Source organism: Saimiri boliviensis, chromosome 2, assembly GCF_048565385.1.
Source record: "Saimiri boliviensis isolate mSaiBol1 chromosome 2, mSaiBol1.pri, whole genome shotgun sequence".
Taxonomy (NCBI): domain Eukaryota; kingdom Metazoa; phylum Chordata; class Mammalia; order Primates; family Cebidae; genus Saimiri; species Saimiri boliviensis.
This window is the reverse complement of record NC_133450.1, coordinates 25,334,713-25,346,797: the sequence shown is the minus strand read 5'-3', so window position 1 is coordinate 25,346,797 and position 12,085 is coordinate 25,334,713. Positions and strand designations below refer to the sequence as shown.

Sequence of the window (12,085 nt, the reverse complement as noted above, 5' to 3'; positions counted from 1 at the left end):
TTCTTTCCCCCTGCCCTGTAGTTAGGCCATACAGAAGCTGTTGGTTACTCATGGGCGTGATAGGAAGAAACCCATTCTGTTCAGTCCAGCCACCATGCCATAATAACAATATTGGTCTAGTGGCCAACAGTGAGCAGGCTGGTATGATTACATATTACACAGGACTAGGTGGTGAGGATGAACATGGTGGTATCATGGAAGGGCAAAACCCAGAGGCTTGAATCTGGACAACCCCTATCTTGAAGAATTACTGGCAGGATCTCTCTCTTCTGTGTCTCTGGAAATCATCATCATCAGTCCAACTATTTGATCCATTCTCAGTACTGTGTAAAGCTGGTAGAAGAGCCAAAACCCTATATGTAAACAGTTGATTATCCTGTGTATTAGCTCATAATTGCTGTTAGGTGATTATTTGAAGCTTTGTATAGCTTGACTGTAGTGGTGGCAAGCTATTGTTGAAGCCTACCATTCTGATTATGGGTAGTGTTCTCTGGGGATTTCAACCATTTGAAACCACCATTTTTATGGGTCAAAACCAGTCACTCATCCGCAGTTTAATACAGTTCAGCTCAATATGTTTCTTGGTCTCTTTAGAGATCCTCTGAATTCATAAAGGCAAAGAATCTTAGAGTTGGGAGGACTTTTTGGTAGTTACCTCTTACAGCCTCATTCTGACTCTTTTCTGTGGCATTTCTGGCAAGTGAAATTTTTTCTTTATTATTCTCTGTTCATGCCAAATGTGCTTGCTTTTTTTTTTTTTTTTCCATCGTGCGTGTACTACTTTAAAAACGCTTGATGGTAGCTCTCATGTTCTTGCCTAGCTCTCTCTTGTTTGGGCTGCACATAGTAGTTCCTTGAGCAGTTCTGTATGTCGACATGCTTTGGGTCTCATGATCCTAGGTATTCTCCTTTGGAATGAATACCCCACTTGATTAATGCCTCTCCTAATGTACAGCAACATACACTGAACCAAAACCCTACGTCTGGCACAGACAATGCTGAGAAAAGGGGAGACTGTTGAACACTTTTATTTTGGTTGGTTGAGGGCAGAGGATTGAACTTAAGTGCCAACATTTACATTTAGGCTTTAAAATGAAATTTCACTTTTGCCTGTTCTCATCCATTTGGACCCTAATTCTTATAGCTAAGAAATTATTTTCAGGTTTAGGTCATCACAACATCCAGATAGCATGCCATGAATGACTTCAGACATGTCATTGATCCAGATGTGGAGCAGGCCTAGGCTCTGCTGTAAGGAACTAGTGAAGCCTGGGAAGAAAAAGGATATTTAAGTTTACAATGAAGGTCATGGAATTACTCAGGGAGGGGCTGGTCTAAGACAAAATTATGGATTTTGCCTGTAATCTCAGCTACTCAGGAGGCTGAGGTGGGAGGATCGCTTGAGCCCAGGAGTTTGAGGGTGCAGTGAGCCACGATTGTGCCACTGCACTCCAGCCTGGGCAACAGAGTGGACCTTGTCTCAAAAAAATAAAAAAGGACTTGGGCAGAAGGTTTCTTCAGATCCTTCCCCTTTCCTGTAAGCATTCTTCTTCTCAGTTCCACCGTGTCCCCTGTGCCTTCTCTCCCGCTCACAGTGGCAGACTTCTGCAGCCTGCGTGTCTGTCTTTCTCTATTGAAAAGCTCCTGTACATGCCCCCTGTCTTGGAAGAGAGACCTTTACCCTGGCTGCCCTGATGATCTCACACATGACAGTATCCATGACTGAGGAGTCTGAGTGTGCCTCATGTTGAAATTTGCATTTTAAAGAGAGGAGTGGCTTTATGCCACTGGATAACTTGGGGAAGGAAGAATTTCATGTTTTAGTAGATTTTGTGGAGGAAGATTGAGGAGAGGCAGAAGACAGCCATTTAAAAGGGCTTCCCAGGGCTCTTTTAAACTATGCCGGGCCAGGGTCATAAATGAAGTTGATGTCTAGTCACTATTTTTTGCTTCTGGATTCCCTGAGATATGCCTCCTCTCCTCTCCATTAACACTGAATTAGTGAGGGTAACTGGTGTCACGGTTACCATCACAGGCTGGAAAGCCCATCTGCTGGTGCAGAGTCCTCACTCCACCCCTCACTAAGGTAATGTGACTTTAGCTCTCAGCCTCGGTTTTCTCACGTGTGAAATTGATGGGATAGCAATGTCTTTCCCACAGAGTTGTATTTAATGAGATAACACATAGCCATGCCTTGTCTGTGATAAATAACCAACAAATATTAGCTGTTATTGTAATTCTCTTTACCAAGTTAATAGAATTTCTTCTCTTTAGTGCTTAAAATGTCAAGATGTGTGTTTCAACTGGAAGATAAAATTTTTTCATTCCCAGGTCATTTTGGGGGGTTATTAAGCCTGTTTCCTCTTTAAAATGTAAATCTGAACAACATGAGGTGTTTTTCCCCTTCTTTCCAAATTCTTGGTCACCCTACAGACACTTTTGGCTTCTGTATTTTGGGGGTCCCACCTTCTTTCCCCTTCAATATCTCCCTAGTTCTTCCAGAAATGTCAGGTGAGTGTTTCCATGACCTTCTGATTTTATGTAATTACTCTTTTAAAAAGTCCTTGTGGCTTCATAAGAATTCATCGTTGGCACTTGGCACTTGCAGCAATTAGTGACATTTAATTTCTCTACTTCACTATGAAAAAAAGAGATGATATATGTGGATTTTTCACTGGGATAAAAGTTACTCTGAAAGCAAGTGAAATAAAAGTCTTGGCAGAGATAACTTGTTTTTTTTTTTTTTTTTTTTCCTGAATCTTTTTCTTTTTTTCTCCCCCCGTGAGTGACTTCCATCCTTCTGAAATACTTTCGCCAATTACCCAGCCAGGGTGAAGGAAAGAAGGATGGATTTGAAAACCATCTGAGGTGGGTGGGATAGTATAGGTTTGAGGGAGACAGTATTAGCTTAAATGATGGAGACCTTCAACTTCTGGCCTGGTTCCTGAACATTACATCTTCCTCTAGCCTGTTTCAGTAAATGGTTTCTATTCTCTGTATTAGTCATTCTCATGACAGGCTTCATGATGGCCACAGCCGCTTACAAATGACTTTGCTTTCATAGCCATTTCCATTTTCCTGAGCTGCAAAAGCAGCTATAGCTATCTCCATGGGGATTTTCCCAAAGGGTGTAACATAGTTTAGAGGGCCTTACGTGTTCTTTGCATATAATTTACATATCATTTGCAATCTATTCTAAGGCAATTTCAACTTTGTATGTCTTACCTCCTGGTGATCTTTTTCTCTTCTTATTCCTCTCTGTACCCCGAGAACCTGTGCTCCACAGAGAGGCAGGCATAAGAAGGGTGGAATATATTAATAGGACTAGAAAGAGGGAGGCGGAAGGGTCAAAAGTATCAGACATATTGTTGGTATCCAGCTGGAGTAGCAGTTTTTCAGGGTGTGACATCAAACAGGAGACACTTCCGTTGCTTTTGTTGTATTTTTGTAAACATTTTTTTAAAAAAGGAATTGTAGTTCCACAAGAATTCTACATTGGCAACTCTTAATTTCCTGCCTATCAAAAGGTCATCCCAGCCCATCTCCTGTTCATCCTTAGGTGAACTTTAATGGTGCTGGATTTTGAGTCATAGTTGAAGATCTGCTCAAAGCCAGAGCCTATGGTGAGTCTGTTTTGGAAAGGTATGGTCCCTTCTGTTTCGGTAAACCCCTGTTTTAGCCTGTGACTTTTCTTTTGGCAGCCCTGGAATATCAAGACCAGAATAAATGCGAAACTCCAAACTGAGCCAGGTGCTGGTCCCAGTGTGGCCTGGGAGATTGCTGCTGATGGGCATGCCATTTGACCCTCTGTTTCTGAGGTCAACTAGAAGGCCCATGTTCATTTTTACCCCTTCCTCATTAACAACACCCAGAACTCAAACCTAGTATAGATTCTCTTTCCTTTCTTGCTAATTATATCCTCCTCAGTTAAGATTTTTTGAGCATTATTTTCTATAATTTATGTTGGAAAATCATATAGTTCCTTTTTCTTTTTTTGAATATAAAATTATTTCAGTGTTTATATCTTAATGTTGAATACGCTCAGAAAAAAAAGAGTCTCCAGGATATCTTAATATTTCCCAACTTCTCCCGGGTTAAGACTAAAAGCTCCATCCCCTTTTCCTTTGAGGTGTCATTCACGTACACAGGTGCTGACCCTCTTGTCCGTGAAGGGGCTGTGAGAAGCCCTTCTATTAATATTTGTCCTGACTCTCTCTCAGACTGTAGTCCTGCATTGTTAAAGGTGCATTGGATCTTTGGCTTGGCTGATTCCTTCTTTCAGTTCTTTATACGTCAAACGGAACTCATCCCCACCACCGTGAATCCATCTCCCTACTCCATCACACCTTCCTATTTCTGTTACTGTTTCCCCCGGTCTCCCATCCACCCCTCTCCTAAGCATCTCATCCATCACCAAAGCCTATTCAATCCTCTTTTTCCTTTTCTTACCTGCTGCCATGATACTAATATAGGCCCTTCCCCTGTAACTGATCTCTCTGCCGCTGTCTCTTTTCCTCTAATCCATCTTGTCCTCAGTATTGCAAAAATAATCTTCTTCAATATCATCTTCCTTGGGTTTTTCGTTTTGCTCATGAACCCTTGATGTCTCCCATCAGCAACAAGATCAAGTCCACTTTGCTTAGCCTTGAAATGCAAGACCTCCATACTCTGATTCTTAGGATCATCTTTCACTTTTTCCTTACTTGAACTATGCATATGTGTTCATTCCTTCGTTTGTATAGCCTGCTATTACATCCCAACTGGGTGCCCAGCAGTGTTCTGGTTGCTTCTGAAAAGCTGAACAGAAAAGTCCTTACCAATGCACTTTATGATCCTGTGAGATCATGCTGCTACCTGGAAAGTCCTCCATCTAAACCCTAAATTATTTTCCAGGACCTGTTTAAAATTCCTCTCTCCTCCAGAAACCTTTTCTAAGTACCTGGGACCCTCTTTCTAGTCCCTACAGATCTTATTGTCTGAATTAATCATTTGACACTTAGCAATTATCCATTCAGTTTTCATTCAATCATCAGACACACACTGAACACCTATTGTCTGTCAGGAATTATAATAGGTGGTGTCTTATACGTCAGTATATTTTCATAGCATAATAAAAATAACATCAACAACAACACTTACAAAGCTCTTGTCAGGCCAGGGGCCGTGGCTCACGCCTATAATCCCAACACTTTGGGAGGCCAAGGCCTGATCACCTATGGTCAGGAATTTGAGACCAGCCTGGTCAATACGGCAAAACCCCGTCTCTACTAAAAATTGAAAATGTAGCCAGGCGTGGTGGCACACACCTGTAATCCTAGCTACTCAGAAGGCTGAGGCAGGAGAATCACTTGAATCCGGGAGGCAGAGGTTGCAATAAGCTGAGATCACCCCATTGCACTCCCGCCTGGGTGGCAGAGGGAAACTCTGTCTCAAAAAAAAAAAAAAAGCTATTATCATGTGTAGGCACAAATTTATATACATTAATTAATCCTCAAAATAACCTTTGAGGTAGGCATTATTATTCAAATTTTATGATAGGAAAATCAAGGCAAAGAGATATTTAACAACTTTCCTAGGGTCACAAGTTAGAAAGTTGCGGAGTTGGAAATCAATTCTGGCTCTGAGGTTCTTGATCTTAACCCCTTATGCATCACTGCCAGGTACCAGGATACATGTCAAATGTGTGTATGTGTGTGTGTGTGTGTTAATATAAGCACACACACACCTTCCCAGCTAGACTGAACTCTAGAGGTCAGGGGTGAAGTTTCGCACTTCTCTGTAGCCCCACAACCTTATTCAGTCTATGCATGTGGTAGATACACGAATTGTTTGGATGATTGGTTTATTAGTTCTTCCATTCACTCTTGAGGGGCTTGAGATTTTTAGCAGCAAGTAGGAGTGTTTTGAGGTAGAAGGCGGAGAAGCAGAATTTCAAAATAGACCTGGACATGATGGAATTCTTGGTTTCCAGTTTTTAACTCTGCAAGCTCTGAGGACAGGTTTGTGTAAGAAAATGTACTGATGTAAAAGCCCTTGAAAGTGGAAGAATATTCTTTTCTCAAAAAGAAAAATAAAACAAACATATTATGGTTACGTAGTTTCTCCCCCCAATCCTGTTTCCTGTCACTCTGATTCATATACATTTTGATTTATTGCCTATAAAACCAAAGTTTTGACATCAGGATGGCATATCTCCTTTTCTGGCCTAGTATTTCTATCTAAGGTTTTTATAAGTTGAAGAATATCAACATTTTATTTGAGTGGCAATACTGCAACTACGTATGTAGTTTAATAAAACCTGATAAGTACATATTTGAGTTTTAAAAACACAGGTGGTGAGTTATTTGCATTTTAAAAGGATTCTTCCCTTTACAAAAGGATCCGCTGCAGGGTTCTATTAAATATCCAGTTCCCCTTAGTGCATTTATTATACGATTTAATTTACCAAAATTTGATTTATATGCCACTCCAAAGGGGTAGCTATCAAGTTCTGGTAAGCATAGGAATCACTTGGTCAACACGTTTAAAATTCAGATCTGGTCCCTACTCCTCCCCCAAATTCTGAATCATTAGGTCTTGGGTGAAACCCAGGATTTTCGTTTTTAATGAGCACTCAAGGCGGCTGATATAGATCCTCAGTGAAATACACTTTGGGAAGCACATAAGATAAGGCGCAACTGCAGTGGTTTTTACGAGGTTTGAATCCCCTCCTACTACCAGATGTCCTGTGCACTCTTAATCTGGTAAATTTAAAAAATATTTATGTGGGTCAAATGAAGACTCTTCATTTCTTTCCTACTCACTTCTTTCTGCAGCTGCCAAACATCTTTAATCTGAGGAGTAAAATGTTTGCCTTTTTTCACCTCCTATTTGACTCTCTTAGGTAGCTCTTCTGATCATTCTTATTTTTGTTTTCCTCTATCTTTTCTGTTTTGTTTTGTTTTGTTTTGTTTTGTTTTGTTTTGTTTGAGACAGGGTCTTGTTCTGTCACTTAGGCTGGAGTGATGTGGTGCGATCATAGCTTACTGCAGCCTCAAACTTCTTGGCTCAAGCAATCCTCCCACCTCAATGCCCACCCGAGTAGCTCGAACTACAGGCATGCAGCACCACCCCCAGCGAATTTTTAACTTTTTATTTTGTAGAGACAGAGTTTCTCTATGTTGCCCAGGGTGGTTTTGAACTCCTGGACTCAAGCTATTCTCCTGCTTTGATGTCCCAAAGTGCTAGGATTACAGGTGTATGCCACTCTGGTGAGGGTCACCTACTGAATTCATCATCTATTCTGTTCCTGTTCCCCTTTCCACATACTCCACCAGGCATTTTAAGAACAGTTATTTCTGTGGAAGTTTCTCTTAACCAAGTCTAGGGCCTTTTATCTTCTGTTCTTACTGTTTCCTTTCCCCCCACAAAAGACCCAAAATAAATTTTTTGAACAAAACAAATCACGAGAATGACTTGTTTTGTCATGATCTCATTCTTCCGTGCGTGTTTATCCTGGTCCTCGAGCAGCAAACACTGTAACTGTCATTTAAAATATTATTACAGTTTAATGAAATTTGCTTAAAAAATAGAACCCATGACATTTATGGCATGTGTATCTGTGTATTTAATATATCATTGATCTTTTAAAAGTCAGTCACTTGACCTATATTTTGCCTCTGATTACTTTTCTAAATCTCCAGTAATCTCCAAAAACATTTAGAGGTTTCCATACTTTAGAGGGTTTTTTCCCTATATTAATCCCCAATATCCCTAAATTTTGCTCAGAGTAAAAGTTCTCTGGAGCTATTTGGATATTGTCAAATGTCTCCAGTAATAACAGAACCAATACAAGAGCAAATAACTGGTGTAATTGGTTCCTGGTTGAAAATCTTTTCTTTTTTTTAAATAGATTTATCAAGGCGTGTGCTCTGCTGAACGAAGGAGCTCTTAATTTCCCTGTTTGACTTCCATAACCATATATCCAGAGGTTCTCTTATCGGTTTGCTGGGACTTTGCATGCCTTTTATAACCAATTGAGTGCTGGGCTAGGCCTCCCTGATCAAGTGGAGGACTTTCTAGGAAAGATGGTAGAGGAGAAGTGGAAGAAGTGATATCATTGTCCCTGGGCTAAGACGACAGTGATAGAACCAGTTCCAGGTTGTCTGAGCAACGATCGCAAGCAGGAACTTATTTGGTATATTCCATATGATTCAATTTTTGTAGAAAAGACTTATCTAGAGAACAAAAGTTGCATGATAATCTCTGGAAGGTGGGATTGCCACTGATATTTTTCTTTTTGTTCTGATGACTGTTCCCAAGTTTCTACAGTGACCATGTATTACTATGACAAGTTATTTAAAAGAAAGAAACCTGCTTTACTGGCATCTTAAGTCTGCTTCCCAAGGGACTTAATCTTTAACAGATCTATCTCAAATCCTATCTATGGCATAGAACAACAGTAAAAGGGAAGTTCTCGAGATTAGGCCCAGAGCAGGTCCGCAAACACAAGACGGTAAACCAGAAAGCCAGGCTTTCTGCTGAGCAGCAGGAAGGCTGGGGTGTCTATGTTTGTTGCATGCCTCAGAGGATGTGTGTGTGGAGTCTGTGACATGTGAGCAAATATGTGGCCCCTGACACTCCTTTTTCCACTCTAGAATTAAGAGAAGATTGTATTGCATTTGGGATTTTAACTTTGTCTTCTTTTTTTTTTTTCCTTTTCCTTCCCCTTCCCCGCTCCTCTTCCCTTTCCCCCTCGTTCCCTGCCTCAAGGCCTCTCCCACCTTATGATGAGTGAACAAGGTAGGTGCTTTGTGCTTGTGGTCCTGCAGCTGCCCGAATTGCTTGCCTTCGTGCCTCTGGCTGGTCACAGAGCCTCATCGTCACTGGCAGGCCATTTGCTGCCTGTCCTTCCTGCATTGGGCCAGGCTGGCTGCAGGGCCACCCCGCAGTGGGGGTGGGGCACCTTCCCTGATGCATCGTGGTTTCCCACCCCCATTGTCCCCTTGGCTTCTCCATTCTCCACTGCCATTTGTCATCCTGGGCGCTGGCCCTGCTGGGCTGCATCCGAGAGGGAAGCATGAAACCAGGCATGACGGTGTCGATAATGGGGGTGAATGAAGCTAATTTCAGAGCAACCAAGCGGTTAACTTCCTCCTGCTCCTCCCCAGGCCCCTTGCCGGGGCTCCAGGTCTGGGGAGAGGAGCTGGGCTCCTCCCTGAGTTCCCTCTGAGGAACGGTTTTCTTTTTGTCTTCCCCTCCATTCCACTGCCCATGATGATCTGCCCTCCATGGTCAAAGGAAACCCTTGGGGGTTTGACTGTTTTCAGTTTTATATAAAAGCAAAAACCACCTAAAGAACATGCTAATGTCCTCATGGCAGAATTCTAACTCATTATACACCCTGAAGAAAACTGCATATAAAGATTTGTAAATTCAGCATCTGCAACCTAAAATATTCAAATATGCAAGGAATGAACTGGGCAGGAAATTCAGCTCAGCTAAGCACAGGGTGGGTTGTGAATGAAGCCTTTTTCTCCTAAATAAAAATTTTCCACATTATCAGCCTAAATCAGAATTTGAGAGCTGAGCCTACTTAAAATTGTCTTTTCCTTCACAGTTCAATTGCTGCTATTGTGTTTCTTCTGAGCCTTGGGATGATTGCAAGATTGGTCTACCTACCTTGCCCTGTAACCAAAAAACTGTAATTTTTCTCGACTATGTCTTGTTGAAATATACATGGGGCTCAGCCCCTCTTTTGGAGGACCAAAAAAAAAAAAATGGGAAAGAGGGATCATTCCATATATTCCTGTTTTTCTTGATCTTTTGAGGAGGGTGGGACCTCTCCTCCCTCCCCTCCCCTGCTCCCTGACATTGAGCTCATCAGACATTTTTGCCATAAAGGGCAGTATGATCAGATCAAGGAACCACCCAAGGCTGAAAGAAGTTTGTTTATGGCCTCCAGTTAGCTGTGGAAGTGGGCAGTCCAGGGCATCCTGAACTGACAAAGCAGGGTAAGGAGGAAGCCTACTTTTCCAATGTAAGCGTATCCTCCAGACCTAAGCCAAGATCAGTGGTGTGGACTCCAGAACTTTTAGTGAAGAGATGGTTTGGTAGAGAACGTATGTCAAAAAATAGAACTGGGAGAGGAGATTGGGTGAGTTCCATAGTATTAGAAGGGGCTCCAGGAGAGACTGAAATGAAATCTCTGTTCTTGCAGTTGAGTGAGGGAAGGAAGTGCCAACAGCAAGTGACTGTGAGGTGGACATGAGTTGGAGATGTGTCTGACATGAGTTGGAGATGTGTCTGATGTTTGACCAGTGTCCAGGTAGCTTGAGAGAGTTAAGCACATCTCTGTGAAGTGGGAGAAACTGAGCTCTATGAATTGCTAGAATTCAGTGGCTCAACTTTGGTGACAAGTTACACCATCAAAAGCAGGCTCTTAAGAGTCCCAGTAACCTCCTCCGCCATTCTTTTTTTCCCTCTTTCCTTCTTTAGCTTTATGATCCCAGCTGCCCCTTGGGAGTCCTTTGAGCTTTTATTGTGGCTTGGAGAACTAAGTGCATCATAGGGCAGAGTGTGGCAGATGGGATTGGCTGATGGGGACTTCCTTGGTCTTAATTTAGCTTATTGCAGACACACTGATGCAGCATGGATATCTTGGAAGGCTAAATCCCAACACTGGTATGAAAAGCATTTGGAGAACCTCTATTATATTCCTTATGTGTACACACAGAGCTTCAGATACAGCCATGCTCTGGGTGAATAAGTCTGGTACCTTCTAGAAAGAGAGAAAGAAATAATTACAAATGTGGATGTTGTGAATTCCTCTTTCGAGAGGTTTTCAAGAGAGGATGCAGAATTCTTCTGGGTGACCGGTGCTACTAATATTTTAAGTTGCCACTTGAAGTTTAATCTGTTTTTAAGTTGGTCCTTTGACTGCATTCCTCTTCCTTTCATTCTTTTCCACTTTCTACCCCGTTGTCTGTTCTCACCCGTCTGATGATTACCTAAAAAAACCGATGCTCTTCTTCTCACCAATGTACTCCCTTCCTTTTCCTTATTCCTTTAACATAAAGGAGGCTTCTGTCTGGTTTCCATTGAAGCTTGATAATTTGTTTTTGATGCCCATAAATAGATGTGGAAATATTTATGTATGTTGTGTGTACACCACCTATACACCTATGTTATCCTCTTGGTCCTCAGAATTCATATTAATGTTGGGAAAATACAGGAGAACCTAGCTTCTCCGAGATGTTCCCTAACCATTTTTAGATCAATTAAGTGCATGCCATTTCGCATACATGTGGCTGTCCAGTGCTTTTGCATGCCGACTTTGTCATGTTTCTGAGGATGGGACGGAAAATAAATGAATGGGACACAGCTTGAACGTGAAGCTGATGGAGCAGCCTTGCTGGTCACAGTGTTACCACTTGTTTAAGCTTCTACATTGTATGTTTGTTTTGTGCTGCCTCCTCAGGTTTTTTTTGATGCTGCTGCCTTTACTGTTGTGAGTTTCTGTTGTACGTGTTTTCGTCTCTTTGTGTGTCTGCAGTGTGCTGATGTTTGACTCTCCTTGTTCTCTCTCTCTCTCTGTCTCTCTCCCTCTCTTGCCGCCTCCATGGTGGACACCATGCTTCCTCTCCTTAATTGGACCTTCACTTCATTTCTGTAGGTAGAAGTAAAGGTAGAGCTCACTTTATTTTTTATCATTATAACTGTCAATCTGCCTTTTGAAATATTCATGCATCCAAGAGGATTGTCGATTCTGAGTACAGTCCAGATTATAAATTAATGCTTTTAACAATGATTGAAAAATAAGAATAAAAATAAAAAGCCAATGCTATCATCTCCCTTCAGTGCACTTCATGTTCAGTGTTTGGGGATGATTCTGTGTTGGCCTGCCTCCCTCTAAACTGAGGGCGGGCCTTCCGCATGATCTCATACTCTTTCTAGCAGGAACAGGGGACGCTGAAAGCGGTTATGCAGTGTGGGGAAGATACATGTTACTTCCATGCAGGCTGTTCTAAGATCCCCTCCCAGTAAATGTATTGATGGAACAGGGGAAGTATGAAATAATGTATCACCGTTGCTATTACTTGGAATA

At 41.8% G+C, this 12,085-nt stretch overlaps 1 protein-coding gene across 31 annotated transcripts in view; it reads left to right on the top strand.

The window, feature by feature from the left end:
• Positions 1-12,085, top strand: part of NRXN3 (neurexin 3) — a 1,684,741-nt gene that overhangs the window by 116,158 nt on the left and 1,556,498 nt on the right. For 27 of the 31 annotated variants that reach the window (XM_074392933.1, XM_074392911.1, XM_074392917.1 and 24 more), the window contains exon 4: positions 8,752-8,781. The exons of 3 other annotated variants lie outside the window; for them this stretch is intronic. In XM_074392933.1, coding sequence (XP_074249034.1) covers positions 8,752-8,781 — 30 coding nt within the window. Of the gene's footprint in view, positions 1-8,751; positions 8,782-11,658; positions 11,666-12,085 lie in introns of those variants that run through there. One more of the 31 variants, XM_010335327.3, reaches the window with a different exon arrangement.